Source organism: Polyergus mexicanus, unplaced genomic scaffold (genome assembly GCF_030449975.1).
Source record: "Polyergus mexicanus isolate NDT 795.1 unplaced genomic scaffold, iyPolMexi1.0 SCAF_14, whole genome shotgun sequence".
In the NCBI taxonomy this organism is placed as follows: Eukaryota; Metazoa; Arthropoda; class Insecta; order Hymenoptera; family Formicidae; genus Polyergus; species Polyergus mexicanus.
This window is the reverse complement of record NW_027223334.1, coordinates 3,435,124-3,450,685: the sequence shown is the minus strand read 5'-3', so window position 1 is coordinate 3,450,685 and position 15,562 is coordinate 3,435,124. Positions and strand designations below refer to the sequence as shown.

Genomic DNA, 15,562 nt, shown 5'->3' with positions numbered 1-15,562 from the left:
ACAACGGGAATTAGTCCCGCAAAATTGATCCTAGAAAGAGAAATAAGAAACCGTTTCTCTTTGCTAAGACCAAGCCTGATAGAAGAAATAGTCTATAAGGCACAAGAAATCCAAGAGAAAAACTACAAAGACATGAGATTCGAAAAATTGAAGGTAGGGCAAAAAGTCATGGTCCGAGACTTTCAAAGTAATAAAAAAAGAGTGGATCTCAGGTATAATCATCGAAGAATCAGTGCTACGAACAATCTATCGTGTAGACATAGAAGGACAAGTCTGGAAACGATATATAAAACAAGTCGCAAACTGCAACCAAGACCTCCTCGAAAAAAAAACAAGACGACGAATCAAATATCGACGATACGAAACCAGCGGGAATGCGCAAATCAGAACAACCAAACCGCGCCTATATTCCCAGTAATCGATACGTTTAGCATAGTAATTAACTAAGACAACGATATATATTTCTCTTTCGCTATATTTTAGCCTTTATAAGATATACATTATATAACATTTTTCTTCCTTACTTCTTTTCTTTTTTTTTCTCTTGCGGCGGCGAGGGTGTAAAAGCCGCAGTTACACCCATGCGAATATGATAGTATGAATACACATAGAGAATATAGGTAGGGATAAGACGGGCTACCTCGAGCAGACAAGGAATGTGAGTCAGTCGATATACGCCGTTCGCACAAATAAAATCGTTACAAATACATCAACTGTACCTACGCCTCTCCGCATATCCTACAGAAGGTATGAGTACGTGAAGAATAAAGATACAGAATAAGAAATGTATGAAATTACTATATGCAAATGTTATATACAGGGTGTAACAAAGCGCCCGTATCAGCAGTTTTTTTGAGGAAACAACGCATTTTCGTGAAAAATGTTTCATGCAAAAGTTATAGAATAGTAGAAGTTGTAGTATAAAAAAATACTTGTTTTTAAAAAAATTATTTACAATGTATTTTTTTAAACAATTATTTGTTTTTTTGCACTAACTGATTTGTCTCGTTATTGTATACATAAAAGTATTACGGTAAGATGATCGAAAACTAGATATTTTATAAGATATTTAATTGTTCATATTATCAAAATGTGTCAGATTAAAATATAAAATAACTCAAAAAGTACTTAATGAAGAAATACTTTATTATAGTGTTTTGGAAAGCTCTCGAGGTAAGCTACAATAATATATAATAAAAAATAGGGGGTTCTATTTAAAATATTCAAAGTGATTTTTATATAATCTTGATGGTGCTATTCAAGGTCATACTAATATTATTATATAATGCGCCATTTAGAGTTCTACAACTTTTGCATGAAACATTTTTCACGAAAATGCGTTGTTTCTTCAAAAAACTGCTGATACGGGCGCTCTGTTACACCCTGTATATCATATGAAAATAAAATAATTTCTTTATACAAAAAAAGTGATTAAAAGTTCGTAATTTCTAAATAATTTAAATTATTTTATAATATTAAAAATGTGAAATCTCATTATTATAAGATTATTTGGATTTAAATCTTGAATTTTTATTTTTATGATCACAATATATGTTGTTACATTCTCTCTTTTCCTCTAATGTAGGACTGTTTTATTTTTGAATAATATTTACTGTACGTTGAATTACACGTCCTATCCTCTAATAGCACGATAAAAATGTAGTATATATATATATATATATATACTATATTTTTATCGTGCTATTAGAGGATAGGACGTGTAATTCAACGTACAGTAAATATTATTGAATGAAATTTTATTAATAAATTTTTATTATTGAATGAAAAATAGCGGTAGTTCAGAAGGTGTTGATAATTTAATTTCATACTCGATTCTGATTTTCCACAAAAAAAAGACACCGCAAAAATTGCATTGAATTCTACGAAATAAAATAAAAGTAATACTAAAAATCATATTAGAAAAAGTCTATATAATTTTTGCAATATCGTTAATCTCAAAGATAAGACAATTCTATGTGCAAAAAATCGTACGCATGTATTACTGATCCATATGGTATTTTTGTTAGTTGCAAAAGATAAATGTGATAGATTATCTATTTTAGGATATAATATATATTGTATATCTGTGTATATATATATATATATATATATATATATATATATATATATATATATACTATATTTTTATCGTGCTATTAGAGGATAGGACGTGTAATTCAACGTACAGTAAATATATATATACACAGATATACAATATATATTATATCCTAAAATAGATAATCTATCACATTTATCTTTTGCAACTAACAAAAATACCATATGGATCAGTAATACATGCGTACGATTTTTTGCACATAGAATTGTCTTATCTTTGAGATTAACGATATTGCAAAAATTATATAGACTTTTTCTAATATGATTTTTAGTATTACTTTTATTTTATTTCGTAGAATTCAATGCAATTTTTGCGGTGTCTTTTTCTTGTGGAAAATCAGAATCGAGTATGAAATTAAATTATCAACACCTTCTGAACTACCGCTATTTTTCATTTTCAATCAAAAAAATAGTTATGATGTAACTATTTAAGACAAAATTCTCGAATCGAAACCGGTTTTTATATCGGCAGACACCATTATCATACCTAGCGGAACAGAGTCAAGTTTTGGCAAATAACGAACTTTCTGTATTTCTCTCTTCTCTCCTTCCCTCTTCCTCTTTCTCTTTCTCTCTCTCTCTGACATATTTAATGTAATTTCATCTTTTGATCACGTATTTTTTTAGCCTACAGATAATCAATAAGATGGATAAATTTATTAGTGATACAAACAAAATTTTTTATAAGCATGTGTGCGTGTGTGTGCGTGTGTGCGCGCGTGTGTGCATATATAATTGTTATATGTATATAGTTTTATAATAGTAGACCGTTTCTTTTCAAAGCAAGCGACTCGTCGTCCTCGATAGTCTCATTTTCTCGTTTGTGCTGGCATACATTATCGCGCGTTCTTCTTATTCGTCTTGAAAAGAGAAATCAAAACCGGATGCACTATTAGAGAGAAAAAGAGGGGGAGAGAGAGAGAAAGAGAGAGAGAGAGAGAGAGTATTTTATTGAATCTGGTGAGATAAGTTAAATCGACCATAATATCGTCAACGATAACAGTGCTAGAATAAAACAGGATCAATCTTAAGAGATCTTGTCAAAAAAAAAGAAAAAAGAAAATTTTTCTATTAAATTATTTGTATATTTGTACTTAATTATATTTCTTTCATGCAACTAGTATAAAAACAAATGTACGCGCGTAAAAAAATTTAACACACAATTTTTTAATAATTCAAAATTTGGAACATGAGATGAACGTGACACTAAGCTCGATTGGTTTGTTTATTTAAATACTCTATTTCCTTAGATTCTCAGAATTCCTAAATTGTTGATTATATCCAAATGAATTTATGTGAGAGATTTAAAGAAATCGATATGTATAAGAGAAGAAAATAAATATTCCTCGAAGATTTAGGTAATGACTAATCTTGATCTTTATAAGGTGAAATCGATATACAAAATTTTATATACATAAAAAATTAATAATTTTATATATATATATAAAATTCTCTCTCTCTCTCTCTCTCTCTCTCTCTCTCTCTCTCTCTCTCTCTCTCTCTCTCTCTCTCTCTCTAATACTGCATCCGGTTTTGATTTCTCTTTTTGATTGCTGTGTATATAATATATATTGTATATATATATACAGGGTTGGGAAAGTTACTTTATAAAAGTAACTCGTTACCGTTACCGTTATTTTTTCTAAAAAGTAACTCGTTACCGTTACTCGTTACCAATTTTAAAAAGTAACTCGTTACCGTTACAGTTACTAAAAAGTAACGAGTCGTTACAATTTCCGTTACTTTTTTACAATACAAACTAATAAATTATTTTGCATAAGAAAAACTTTTAAAAAATTGTAAGCAAGATTTCATTCAAAGTTTATTACAAAATAAATGATTAAATTTTATCGAAATTCTTTATTAATTTTTAATAAAATTTGTTGCTCCATAGTATCATCATTTAAATGCCCTCTTTGTGGTGTTAATACAGAGCCACCGATGCTAAACATTCTTTCTACAGATGCACTGCTTGGTAGAGCTGTATTATATTTAATAAAAAGTTTTTTAAGTTTTGGATAGTCGTTTAACATTTCTGTATTACAATTATTTGATTTTATAAACCGTTGCAATTCTTCTTGTTCAGATTCATTTTGTACCGTTTTTTGCTCAAAAATGAAAAAATCATCGTGATCGTCAGATTCTCCAGCTTTTGAAGAATTTTCAGTTGATCGGATTCCCAATAAATCCTCCAAGTAATTTTCAGCATGTTTTCTTTTTTCTCCGGTTAACCAGTTTAACTTAAATTTTGGACGTAAACATGCTGCTATTATTAATTCTTTTGTTTCAAATATTGTAAGAAATCTAAAATCAAATATAGTAAATTAAGCGACATTGTTTGTTTTATTGAAATTAATACTTTTGAATCAATAGTTTAAAATAAAATAATATTTTTCAATTAAATCCTTATTTAAAATTAAATAACATATGTATTAATCAAATTAATAAGTTACCTTTTATTTAAACCTTGCTGAATAGCTTCAACTAATGAATGGCAATCTATAAGGTCAGATTTATTGAGATTTTCTAATTTTCGTTGCAAAATACTTAGAACTGGTAGTAAATGAGAGCTCTGCTTTTCCGAAAAGATAAAGCTCTCATTGGATATCGCGCGTCGCGTCATCGCACTGGTCTGCAAGAGCCATAAGTTGATTAATCACATTCAAGCATTTTTACAACATAATAAGAATGCTAATTGGTCGATTTGCTTACGGCTTTACGGTTAAGATAAAAATTTTATCACGCACAATAGCAAGAATAATATCTTAAATAAATCAAAAAATTTGAAAAAAATAACGATAAAAGTAACTGTTAAATTCGTTACACGTTACCGAAAAATGTAACGAAGTTACTTTTTCCGTTACAAATAAAATTTGTAACGCCGTTACCGTTACAGTTACTTTTTTTCGGTAACTGTAACGGTAACGGCGTTACAAGTAACGCATTACTTCCCAACCCTGTATATATATATACTCTCTATACTGTATATATATACAGTATTAGATGCAATATTAGAAAGCGAGAGAGAGAGAGGGAGAACTTTATATATATACATATATGTATATATAAAATTTTGTATATCGATTTTGCCTTATGAAGATCAAGATTAGTCATTACCTAAATTATCGGACACTGTGTACACACACACACACACGCACGCACGCACGCACGCACGCACGCAAATACGCGCGCGCGTGTGTGTGTGTACAGAGTGTCCGATAATTTTTGACATACTCAAATTATGAAATTAGATTGGTTCAAATTGAATCGAAAAGTCCTGAACTATTTTTTTTTATAACGCTTAATGAAGAAGTTATTATTGAGTAAAGCCTGGCCAATCAGGGCCAACATTTAGCCAGGCGCATGTCGGTGAGCCGCGCGCCGTGAAAATGTGCCACCGCATACTTCCAGGTGCGCGGTTCATCGACGTGCGCCTAGCTAAATGTTGGCCCTGTTTGGCCAGGCTTTACTCAATAATAACTTCTTTATTAAGCGTTATAAAAAAGATAGTAGAGGACTTTTCTTTTCAGTTTGACCTAATTTTTCTTCACAGTTCGGTATGTCAAAAATTATCGGACACCTTGTATATATGTATGTATGTACGCGCGCGCGCACACACACACACACACACACACATACACTCACGCACACGTACACATTTATTTTACATGTGTGTGTGTGTGTTAAATTATAAAACTATTAAAAACTTTCAAAATCAAATATAAGAATCAAGCATTCACGCGTCATTCATTTCTTGAATTACACATTCTAGAAGAAATTAAAACAATACCATTTAAAGAGCTTAACAACCGCCCCTATCACGACTACGTTTTTGACCCTTTCGTCTCTCGTTTTATTGAAGTGTTATTCTGTCGACATCAATTAACTTTTTGAAATGCTTTCGCGAGAATAGATTCTTCGAAAGCAGCTTTTTCGATCGTAGCCTAACAATATTAGTATATTTTTCAAGCCGCAGTATGCATATCATCGCGATTGGATATCTAAATATGAAATTACCGTAGAAAAAATCAAATATGTATTTTCCAGATATAACTTCGACGCGTCCAAAGGTCAACGATGTGTGGAAAAAATTTGGCGTTTTGGTATTGCGAGTTTTTTCTTTTCGTTGCTTTGTCATCCAAATCTCAGCAAAATTTCACTGACAATGAAGAGAAAAATGATAATTTAACAGTACGATATGAGATAGACGCGGATTCTACAATGAACTATGGCGACGAAATGAAAACACTGCGATATAATTTGTATGAGAAATCCACCAATAATACACAGTACGAAGATATACAGTATGAATCTCGCACCACTTCCACAAGCAACGATGATGACTTGATACAGTTTAAACTGGATACGCATTCCATATGGAATTATAAAAATGATAAGCAAATACCGATGGAACTACACACGAATTTCATAAATGCCAACAATAAATGGAATTTCTCATCACAGGAAATTTACAAGAACTTGATAAGAAATGAAGACCAAAACAATTCGACGTCACACGTCTTGAAAAATTTTAGTAAAGATAGCAATATAAGAAACATAGTTTCATACGAAATGTGCTTCAATATTACTTGCATTCAGTTATGTTGTTCTCTCGGCGATCGTCTCGTTGATAATAAATGCTTCCCTGGAAAAAATAAATACTTTTTCCCGAACATATATGGATACATAAACGATTCATTACAGAGCATAAACGAGACAGTGGATAAATTTTTTCAACTGGCCGTCTACGATCCGTGCCAGAATATAGATCGCTTTCTGCTTCCCGATGATAATCAGTACGATTACATGTTCTTTGCCAATGGTTCTCTTTATTTATCTTATTTTGAAATATTTGCCAAATCGACATCATATTGTCTCGCCGTCGTGAACGGGGATAAGTACCAAGTAACCTTATGTTCAGAGACTACTGACGAGATCATCAGAAAGAAATATTATAATGATATCTCGTCCATTAAAAACGGTAACATGTATAATTATGCCCATAACTATGAAATCATACCTGCGTGGTTTAATATAGTATCTATACCATTTTTGGTGTCAATATTTTTGGTGTACTCCATATTGCCAGAGCTTCGGAACGTACACGGCTTCATGTTGCGCAATTACAGCGGTGCATTATCTGTCGCATACACAATTAACATTGTGGGTATTCTAATCAAAGCCTATGCTGTACAGTCTCCCGTTTGTGTTATAATCGGTACAGTATAACTAAATTATATAATTATACAATCAATATAGTATATATTTTTATCAGACATTCTAGTGTATATTCTAACGTATTATTCTTTTTAATAACTTAAATATATATAATTTATTAAAACCTTTAAAATACGGGAATTAATAGTGAATAAATTTTGAATTTTACGTGTATACTCTAATATATGTAACTTTAATATATATAAAATTTTATAGTAATATTAATATATTAAATAAATAAATATAAAATGAAATAAATATTTAAGGTTCCAATAATGTTAAAAAAGGATTAGAGAATAGACGGATGGAACCAGCACAGTACTTAAGTGCGAATTTAATTTATTATATTATAAAATTAAGCGAACGTTTCGATTCATTTTTGGATTCTCTTCAGCGCAACATATAATTAAAAACTATCTGTCAGGATGCTTATCAATAACGCATAGAACAGTAAACGTAAGCGGTACAAAGAAGAGCGTGTCAATTATATTAAAAGTATCATAAATAAAACGAAGTCATTAGAAATTAAATTATGCGTGTCATCTGTAGACTGTGTTCTTCATTGTTCATCATAGAGACATAGCATCACAACGCATCCGTCCGTAACGACGACTATTTCTTTAATGTATATAATGGTAGAGAACATGCATATAAAGAGATGGATTCTCATTCCACATCGTCGACGGATCTCGCCTTGTTACATATTGTCACAGATTTTTTAAATAAGAAAATCGAGAAACATGTCTAACACGTGCTCAACTTGCAAAATCTCGCAAGAACTCTAATGACTTCGTTTTATTTATAATACTTTTAACTGACACGCTCTTCATTTGAACCGCTTATGTTTACTGTTCTATGCGTTATTGATAAGCATCCTGACAGATAGTTTTTAGTTATGTTGCGCTGAAAAGGATCCAAAAATAGATCGAAACGTCCGCTTCATTTTATAATATAATAAACTAAATTCGCACTTAAGTACTGTGCTGGTTCCATCCGCCTATTCTCTAACCCTTTTTAAAATAAATAAATAAATATATATACAGAGTGGACCTCGTAACGGTCGCCACGATTTTTAAGGCACTTACAATAATCTGACATAAAAAAGTTTCAAACAAAAGTTGTGTGGCTTCAAGGGGGCCATAAGATGGTGACAATGATTTGACCTTGGAAAATCATTTGAAGGTCATGTAAAGGTCAACTTTAAAATCTTAAACAGAAACCCCCATTTTTTATTTAGTATTCTTGTAGCTGACATCGAGAGCTTTCCAAAACACTATAACAAAGTATTTTTTCATTAAGTACTTTTTGAGTTATTTTATATTTTAATCTGACATATTTTGATATAAAAAATTAAATATCTTGTAAAATATTTAATTTTCGATAATCTTACCGTAATACTTCTATGTATAGAATAATGAGACAAATCAATTAGTATAAAAAATAATTGTTTTTAAGAAAATTATTTACAATGTATTTTTATAAACAATCATTTGTTTTTTTTTTGGCACTAATTGATTTGCCTCATTATTCTGTACATAAAAGTATTACGGTAAGATTATCGAAAACTGAATATTTTACGAAATATTTTATATCAAAATATATCAGATTAAAATATAAAATAACTCAAACAGTACTTAATGAAAAAATACTTTATTATAGTGTTTTGGTAAGCTCTCGTGATAAGCTACAAGAATATGTAATGAAAAATAAGGGTTTCCATTCAAAAAACGGAAGTTAACTTTCAAATGACCTTGAAAATGACCTTTAATGTCAAATCAAAGGTCACTATTAGATAGTACCCTTTGTTCCCTACAACTTTTATTGGAGTCGTTTTCCTTCAAACGTTGATCCTGGAAAGTTATGAGGGTGGAACTTTTAAAATGGGACACCCTGTATATATATATATATATATATATATAACTAAACTATATAAAGTTGGCCTACATAGATATATTCTTTGTGTTTTAAAGTTTTACAGAGTTGCCTCTTGAATAGAAATATTATTTAATTTAATATCAACACATATTTATTTAATATATTAATATTGCTATAAAATTTTAGTGCAGGAACTTAGAATAAATTTATTTTATAACGGAAAAACAAAGTGATAACTGTAAATTTGATTTGCAATTTTTAACACACATTCAATAATTAAAATGTTTTTTATTCCATTTTTACAGCCTTCTTTAGATACTTTTGTTTTTTGACAAGCTTTTTCTGGCTAAATATAATGAGTTTCAACATGTGGTGGACATTTAGGTAAGTTGCCAAGTTTTTTATATTACACTATACGTATATTATATTATACTTTATATATGTAATTTGGGGTTCATCTTACTTTTTGTAGAATTGATTTATATTGTACAATATGACGCGACAATATAAATTATCGTAATATAAATTTATTTCATATTATATTATATATCGATCAAGAGAGATAGAAGTGTCTCGCGTCAAGATCACGCGATACAGCGAAGCACTTCGAGTATCTACGCGCGAGTAAGCCAGTTGCAAGTACCTTAAATTATTGGACCTCAATAATGGCTTAACCGATTATATTTTTAATAGGCTTAATCGATAGCTTGGGTTTGCATTATACATATATATACAGGGTGACCCATTTTAAAAGTTCCACCCTCATAACTTTTCAGGATCAACGTTTGAAGGAAAACGACTCGGATAAAAGTCGTAGGGAACAAAGGGGGCTATCTGACCGTGGATTTGACATTAAAGGTCATTTTCAAGGTCATTTGAAGGTCAACTTCCGTTTTTTAAATGGAACTCCCTATTTCTCATTACATATTCTTATCATAGCTTATCTCGAGAGTTTTCCAAAACACTATAATAAAGTATTTTTTCATTAAGTACTTTTTGAGTTATTTTACAATATATTTCATTCTGACATATTTTGATATAAAAAATAGAATATTTCGTAAAATATTCAGTTTCCGATAATCTTACCGTAATACTTTTATGTATAGAATAATGAGACAAATCAATTAGTGCCAAAAAAACAAATAATTGTTTAAAAAAATACATTGTAAATAGTTTTCTTAAAAATAATTATTTTTTATACTAATTGATTTGTCTTGTTATTCTGTACATAAAAGTATTACGGTAAGATTATTGAAAACTAAATATTTGGCGAAATATTTTATTTTTTATATCAAAATATGTCAGATTAAAATATAAAATAACTCAAAAAGTACTTTATGAAAAATTCTTTATTATAGTGTTTTGGCTCTCGACATAAGCTATAAGAATATGCAATAAAAAATAGGGGGTTCCATTTATGAAATTAAAGATGTTCTTGACTTGACCTTAACGATGCCATCCAAGGTCAAACCAATGACACCATCTTATGTTCCTCTCAAAACCATACAATTTTTGTTGAAAACGTTTTGTTTAAATGCTTGATTTTTGAAAGAAAAGGGGTGTACGTGTGGTCTAGGACACCCTGTATACACAGAGTGTCCAACAATTCGCACAACATCCTTCAACGGAACGTAGAGGTTATTATTCTGAACAGAAAAGTCCTATACCATTTTGCGATTTTTTCAATATTTAAGAAAATATTAATTGTAAAAGTTTAGCCAACGAAATGCCGCAAGAAGCTCGTGACATGAAGACTCCTCCTACTCATAAATGCAAGTTTTACGTTTAACTCTATACATAATACGTAGAACTCTCTACGCATGACACGTATACGGTTTACGCTTGTGTACGTATCTCCTCCACACGCGCTGGCAGCGGGCACAAAACGCAAAACTTACATCACTGCTCCCACTGTCACTTGATACTAATAAGCCCGCGGCGAAGCAGTGAGAGGAGTGCTTTGCAAGCGCGCTTCGCTATGACAACTGAAAGAATTACACACATAATTCACGTCCTCCCACTGCTTCGCCGCGGCCTCAGTATCAAGTGACAGTGGCAGGCGTCTTTGCGACGCGAGCTTCTCGCGGCACTTTGTTAGCTGAACTTTTACAATTAATAATTTCTTAAATATTGAGAAAATCGCAGAATGGTATAGGACTTTTTTGTTCAGAATAACACCCTCTACCTTCTTTTAAAGAGTGTTACGCGAATTTTCGGATATCCTGTATATATATATTTATTTTCAAGCAAAAGTATGTAATTATTTATAATGTATTTTGTTAAACAATTATTTGTTTGATAAATATGCATATTAGATTACACCCCACCGATGACTTTAACCTTGACGTATGTTGTCAAGGACATGACAGTAGTATAGGGGCCACTATAGTGAGACACAACAAACCCCCACTCCTCGGCCACTGGCGCCGACCCCCTGCTGTGCCTGTCTGGGGCCCTCCCCCCTAAGGGTGTCTGTGGAAAAAAAGAGTGGAGGGGACTCGTGGACGTCTACGAGGCAATTTTCCCTTTAAATTTTTTATTTTTTATTTTTTTTTTATTTTTTATTTTTTTCGGACGCGTGAACATGCTCGGGCTCGAACCTGGGTCCTCCGCGTTTCCAGACAGGGTCCTAGTATGCTGGGCTAGCTGAAATCTTATTAGAATAAGGCTTAGATGTAGTATTTGTAGAGAGTAGCCCTCCGACATAGGGGACCCAGCGCTCTGATTGGCTTAACTATAGTGGCCGGCAGTTTGATTGGATGAGGAGCATTGTTTCTGAGTGAGAGGGAAAAACGCGGCAAAATAACACGTGTGTAAGAATCGGCAAGATGGCGGCCGCCGAGAATGGTGACGTCACGAGAATAGAAGGGGTCGTAAAAAGCAAGTCTGTGCAGGTAGCGATTACGAAGGTTTTAGAGCTTCATGACGGCGCTTAGACGAGGAGAGAAAGGATAGGAAAATAGTAAATGTTTTTATATAAGCGATTTAAAATAAAAATTTTTTATTAAATATTATACTTATGTTTAAATGTAAATAATAATTTCGCAATGTACAAAATTTCTTATGTGACGGAAAACATGTAAATTCGCTACTATATACATCGATAAAAACGAGAGTCGAGAAAGATTAGCGTTCTATTATTAATTTTGGTAGGAAGAGTCGGCTTCCAGGTCTGGAAGTTCATCGATGAAATCCTGGATAGCCTTTTCGAAATTATCATCCTCGGAAGACTGTGGAGAAAGTGAACGGGGGAGGGGAAACGGTGGATCGGGAGAAGGACGCTCAGGAGAATAGACAGGAGAGTAGCTGGGTTCAAATGAGTCGTCTTCATCGTCCGAGTCTATAAACAAAAAATAAAATTATATATATGTATATATATATATATATATATATATATATATATATATATGTATGTATGTATAAAATTTTTGCGTGTCGCCAAAAAAGTAATATTTACCCGATAACGTAATGACTTCGACGGTGCGACCAGGACGTCTTCGCGAAGGTCCTGCTACAGGCTCTTCTGCAGGACGTTTTCTCCGCATTGATTCGGCTCCTATATTCGAAATGGCGAGCATATCTATTTTTAACAAAAATAAAAATTTTATTAAAATAAAAATTAAAAATTTACTACATTTTTTTTTGTAATTGTTATTATTATAAGTGAAATATATTTACCTAACGCGCGTTGTCGATGGTAATGCATTAGAAGATGGGATATATAGGAGCCGATATCTTTATCCTCCTTTTTTTCCGTAGCTAGTCGGTATGCTATAATTTCACCAGCTATATTTAATAGGCGGACATCACCGCCAAAATGTCCCAAGCAAAACATTATCGCCAATGCATCACTTGAACAGCTGTTGGCGGCCTTTTTAAATAAGCGATAATTGCTTTCGCTGTCTTCCTCCGATATGCGGTCGAGATATTTTTTAATATCAAATCGCGGTAGAGCAACAGTACACAATAATGCGATTTTTCTTAAAATATTGGCGACACACATTTTCGCGCACTAGGACTTCACTTAACTTGACGTACAAAAAATTTCAAGAGGTGAAAAACTAATGTTGGATTTTTCATGGGAAATCAGAATTTATACATAATCCCCCCAGTGTTTTCCAAAAGGACAATAAAGTGGGGGAAAAGGTTTCCTTATTCTAGCACTGACCATTTTTAGTTATTTTCATTTTATGGCTGACTAATTCCCTTAGTTTCTATAGGGTTACGCATTTGCCGCACCGAAAGAAATTACGTTACCTCAACCAATGAAAGAATAATAAAAAACAGGTACTAAAAAGTTCAAGCGTTTGGAGCATTATACTGTAAAAGGAAAGAGGGTAGATGAAAAAAATTTAACAATTTAAGTAAAAAAACATCATACGTTTATTGATATTAATTTTACATAAATCAATATTCTTATTATTATATATAACTAAGATATTACAGAGGAGTACATCGTCTATAACGTATTACAATTCGAATTACATGATTAAACACGGCAACGCATAGCGTACAATGTTTCACTTGTTCCTTTTTTCGCGAAGAAAAATTTTACGAAATAAGTGTACGATTAAGCGATCGTTATGTTCACAATCTTCGGTAAAAAGACTAAGAAACCGATTAAGATCATAACCGTTGCACATATAATATAAAAATACGCAACTATATTGTCCACATGTTTGAGAAAAAATTCCTTGTAATTGTTGAATATTCCAACGATGAATGACGGAGTTTCGACGAAGTCGGAGGAGAAATCCGGGGTGCAAGGGTGGTATTCCGTAGCTGTCGAAGTATGTGCCAGTACCATGCTCGTCGAGGAAGAAGGCGACCCAATGTTCTCCAGGTCGATTGTGGTCATCCGTATTAGCGACGATGGCTGTCGACCTCGTCCACACCCTCGGGACTCTGTCGGCTGGATAAACTCCCGCATGCCTGGCATTGATGTGACGTAATGCTTGTAGAATTTCGCGAGAGTTCATTATTTTGACAAGGAGGCGAACGAACGAGCGGTATTATATATTCAATAACTTCGGTATTTACCTCCTTCGGTAGTGCGTCTTTGAACGTGCCGACTTGTAACGCTGAGTTTTCAATGTCGGCTTGTGTGGAGTTAGTAGTTACTTCGAGCTTGTCTCTATCCAACGACGACGATAATTCAGATTTTTCAAATTTCTCTTCTTCTTTTTCTATTGATCGCTCGGATTTTTGCAGATTTTTTTTCTCTATTTCATTTCTATCGCGCGAAATCTCATACGCGCTACTGATTTCCTCGTCGTCGTCGTCGTCGTCGTCGTCGTCGTCGTCGCAGACGTTTAAACTCCAATTATCCGGAGAACCACAAGTAGCTTGAGTACTAACTTCCGTATTGCCGTAGACGATATTATTTCGCTCGATCAGCCAATATTTTAATTTATATGCGTTGCGTAATGCGCAATGAAATATACCGAATTTTCGAAATCCGTGATAACCACAATATCGTCCACGCACTTCCCCCTCTGACAGATTTTTGAATGCGGGAGAAATATCTTCCAAATTATATATATTTCTGGAGAGTAGATTCCGCAAGTAGGTTTCTTTTTCGGCACCTCTGACGTAAATGTGTCGTGCCTGTCTTGTTATTTCACGTAGTTGCGATGTAAAATATTTCAGATTAGCTTCACCGTCGAACCATTCAATACCGTGATAATTTCGTGTAAGCCAGTTATTTTCATGTCTTACATTTCTTGGTAAATCGCCAAATGAATGCGGGGGCATCATAATCCAATGTCCGACGAATGGAGCATCAAGCGCGATAATAGCAACTTCCTTGGGGGTAAACTTCGCATTGGCATCGCGGAAACCTTGTATGTCGATGACTATATCCATTTTGCGGAGACTGGAGCGCACTCGACAGCACGGTTATAATAGTTTAAACTGCTCGCGAAGCGTCGACGTTCGTGTCTCGAATGAAACTGAATTCTTTTCTGTTATATTGTATATTTTTTGATATTTTATGCTCCTGGCATTTTGATCGAATGTGGAGGGGAGAAAAAGGAGGGAAATTTTCCGAGTATTACGTTGTAACAGTCAAATACTTGAGCGTGATAAATATCTATCCGGCAAAATCGACGATGACTTGACGAGACGAGTCGATTTCTATTACATTATCGAATTCGGCGTAAATAATACAATTAACGGTCTCAGTGAGAGCTTTCTCGAATCGCACTTCTAATCGCAAACTACCATGTCTTACGAGATTCCAATGCCCTGCGTAATTAGCAGACAGATCGGGCGTGAGATCAAAAGCGAATAACGTGTATCCCTTGGAATAATCGTCTCTACTTATAGAATTTCCTTCGTTCAAAAAATGGATGCC

The 15,562-nt window shown here is 33.0% G+C and overlaps 1 protein-coding gene, 1 long non-coding RNA gene and 1 pseudogene across 2 annotated transcripts in view; 2 read left to right on the top strand and 1 right to left on the bottom strand.

Moving 5' to 3' along the window:
* LOC138939448 (uncharacterized) overlaps positions 1-15,562 on the top strand; it is a 188,168-nt gene that overhangs the window by 150,958 nt on the left and 21,648 nt on the right. The window lies entirely within an intron of this gene.
* Positions 6,193-15,562, top strand: part of LOC138939447 (G-protein coupled receptor Mth2-like) — a 30,669-nt pseudogene continuing 21,299 nt past the window's right edge.
* Positions 14,071-15,072, bottom strand: LOC138939493 (uncharacterized). The gene has a single exon (XM_070307335.1). It carries the CDS (start codon positions 15,070-15,072, stop codon positions 14,071-14,073), a length of 1,002 nt encoding a protein of 333 aa, XP_070163436.1.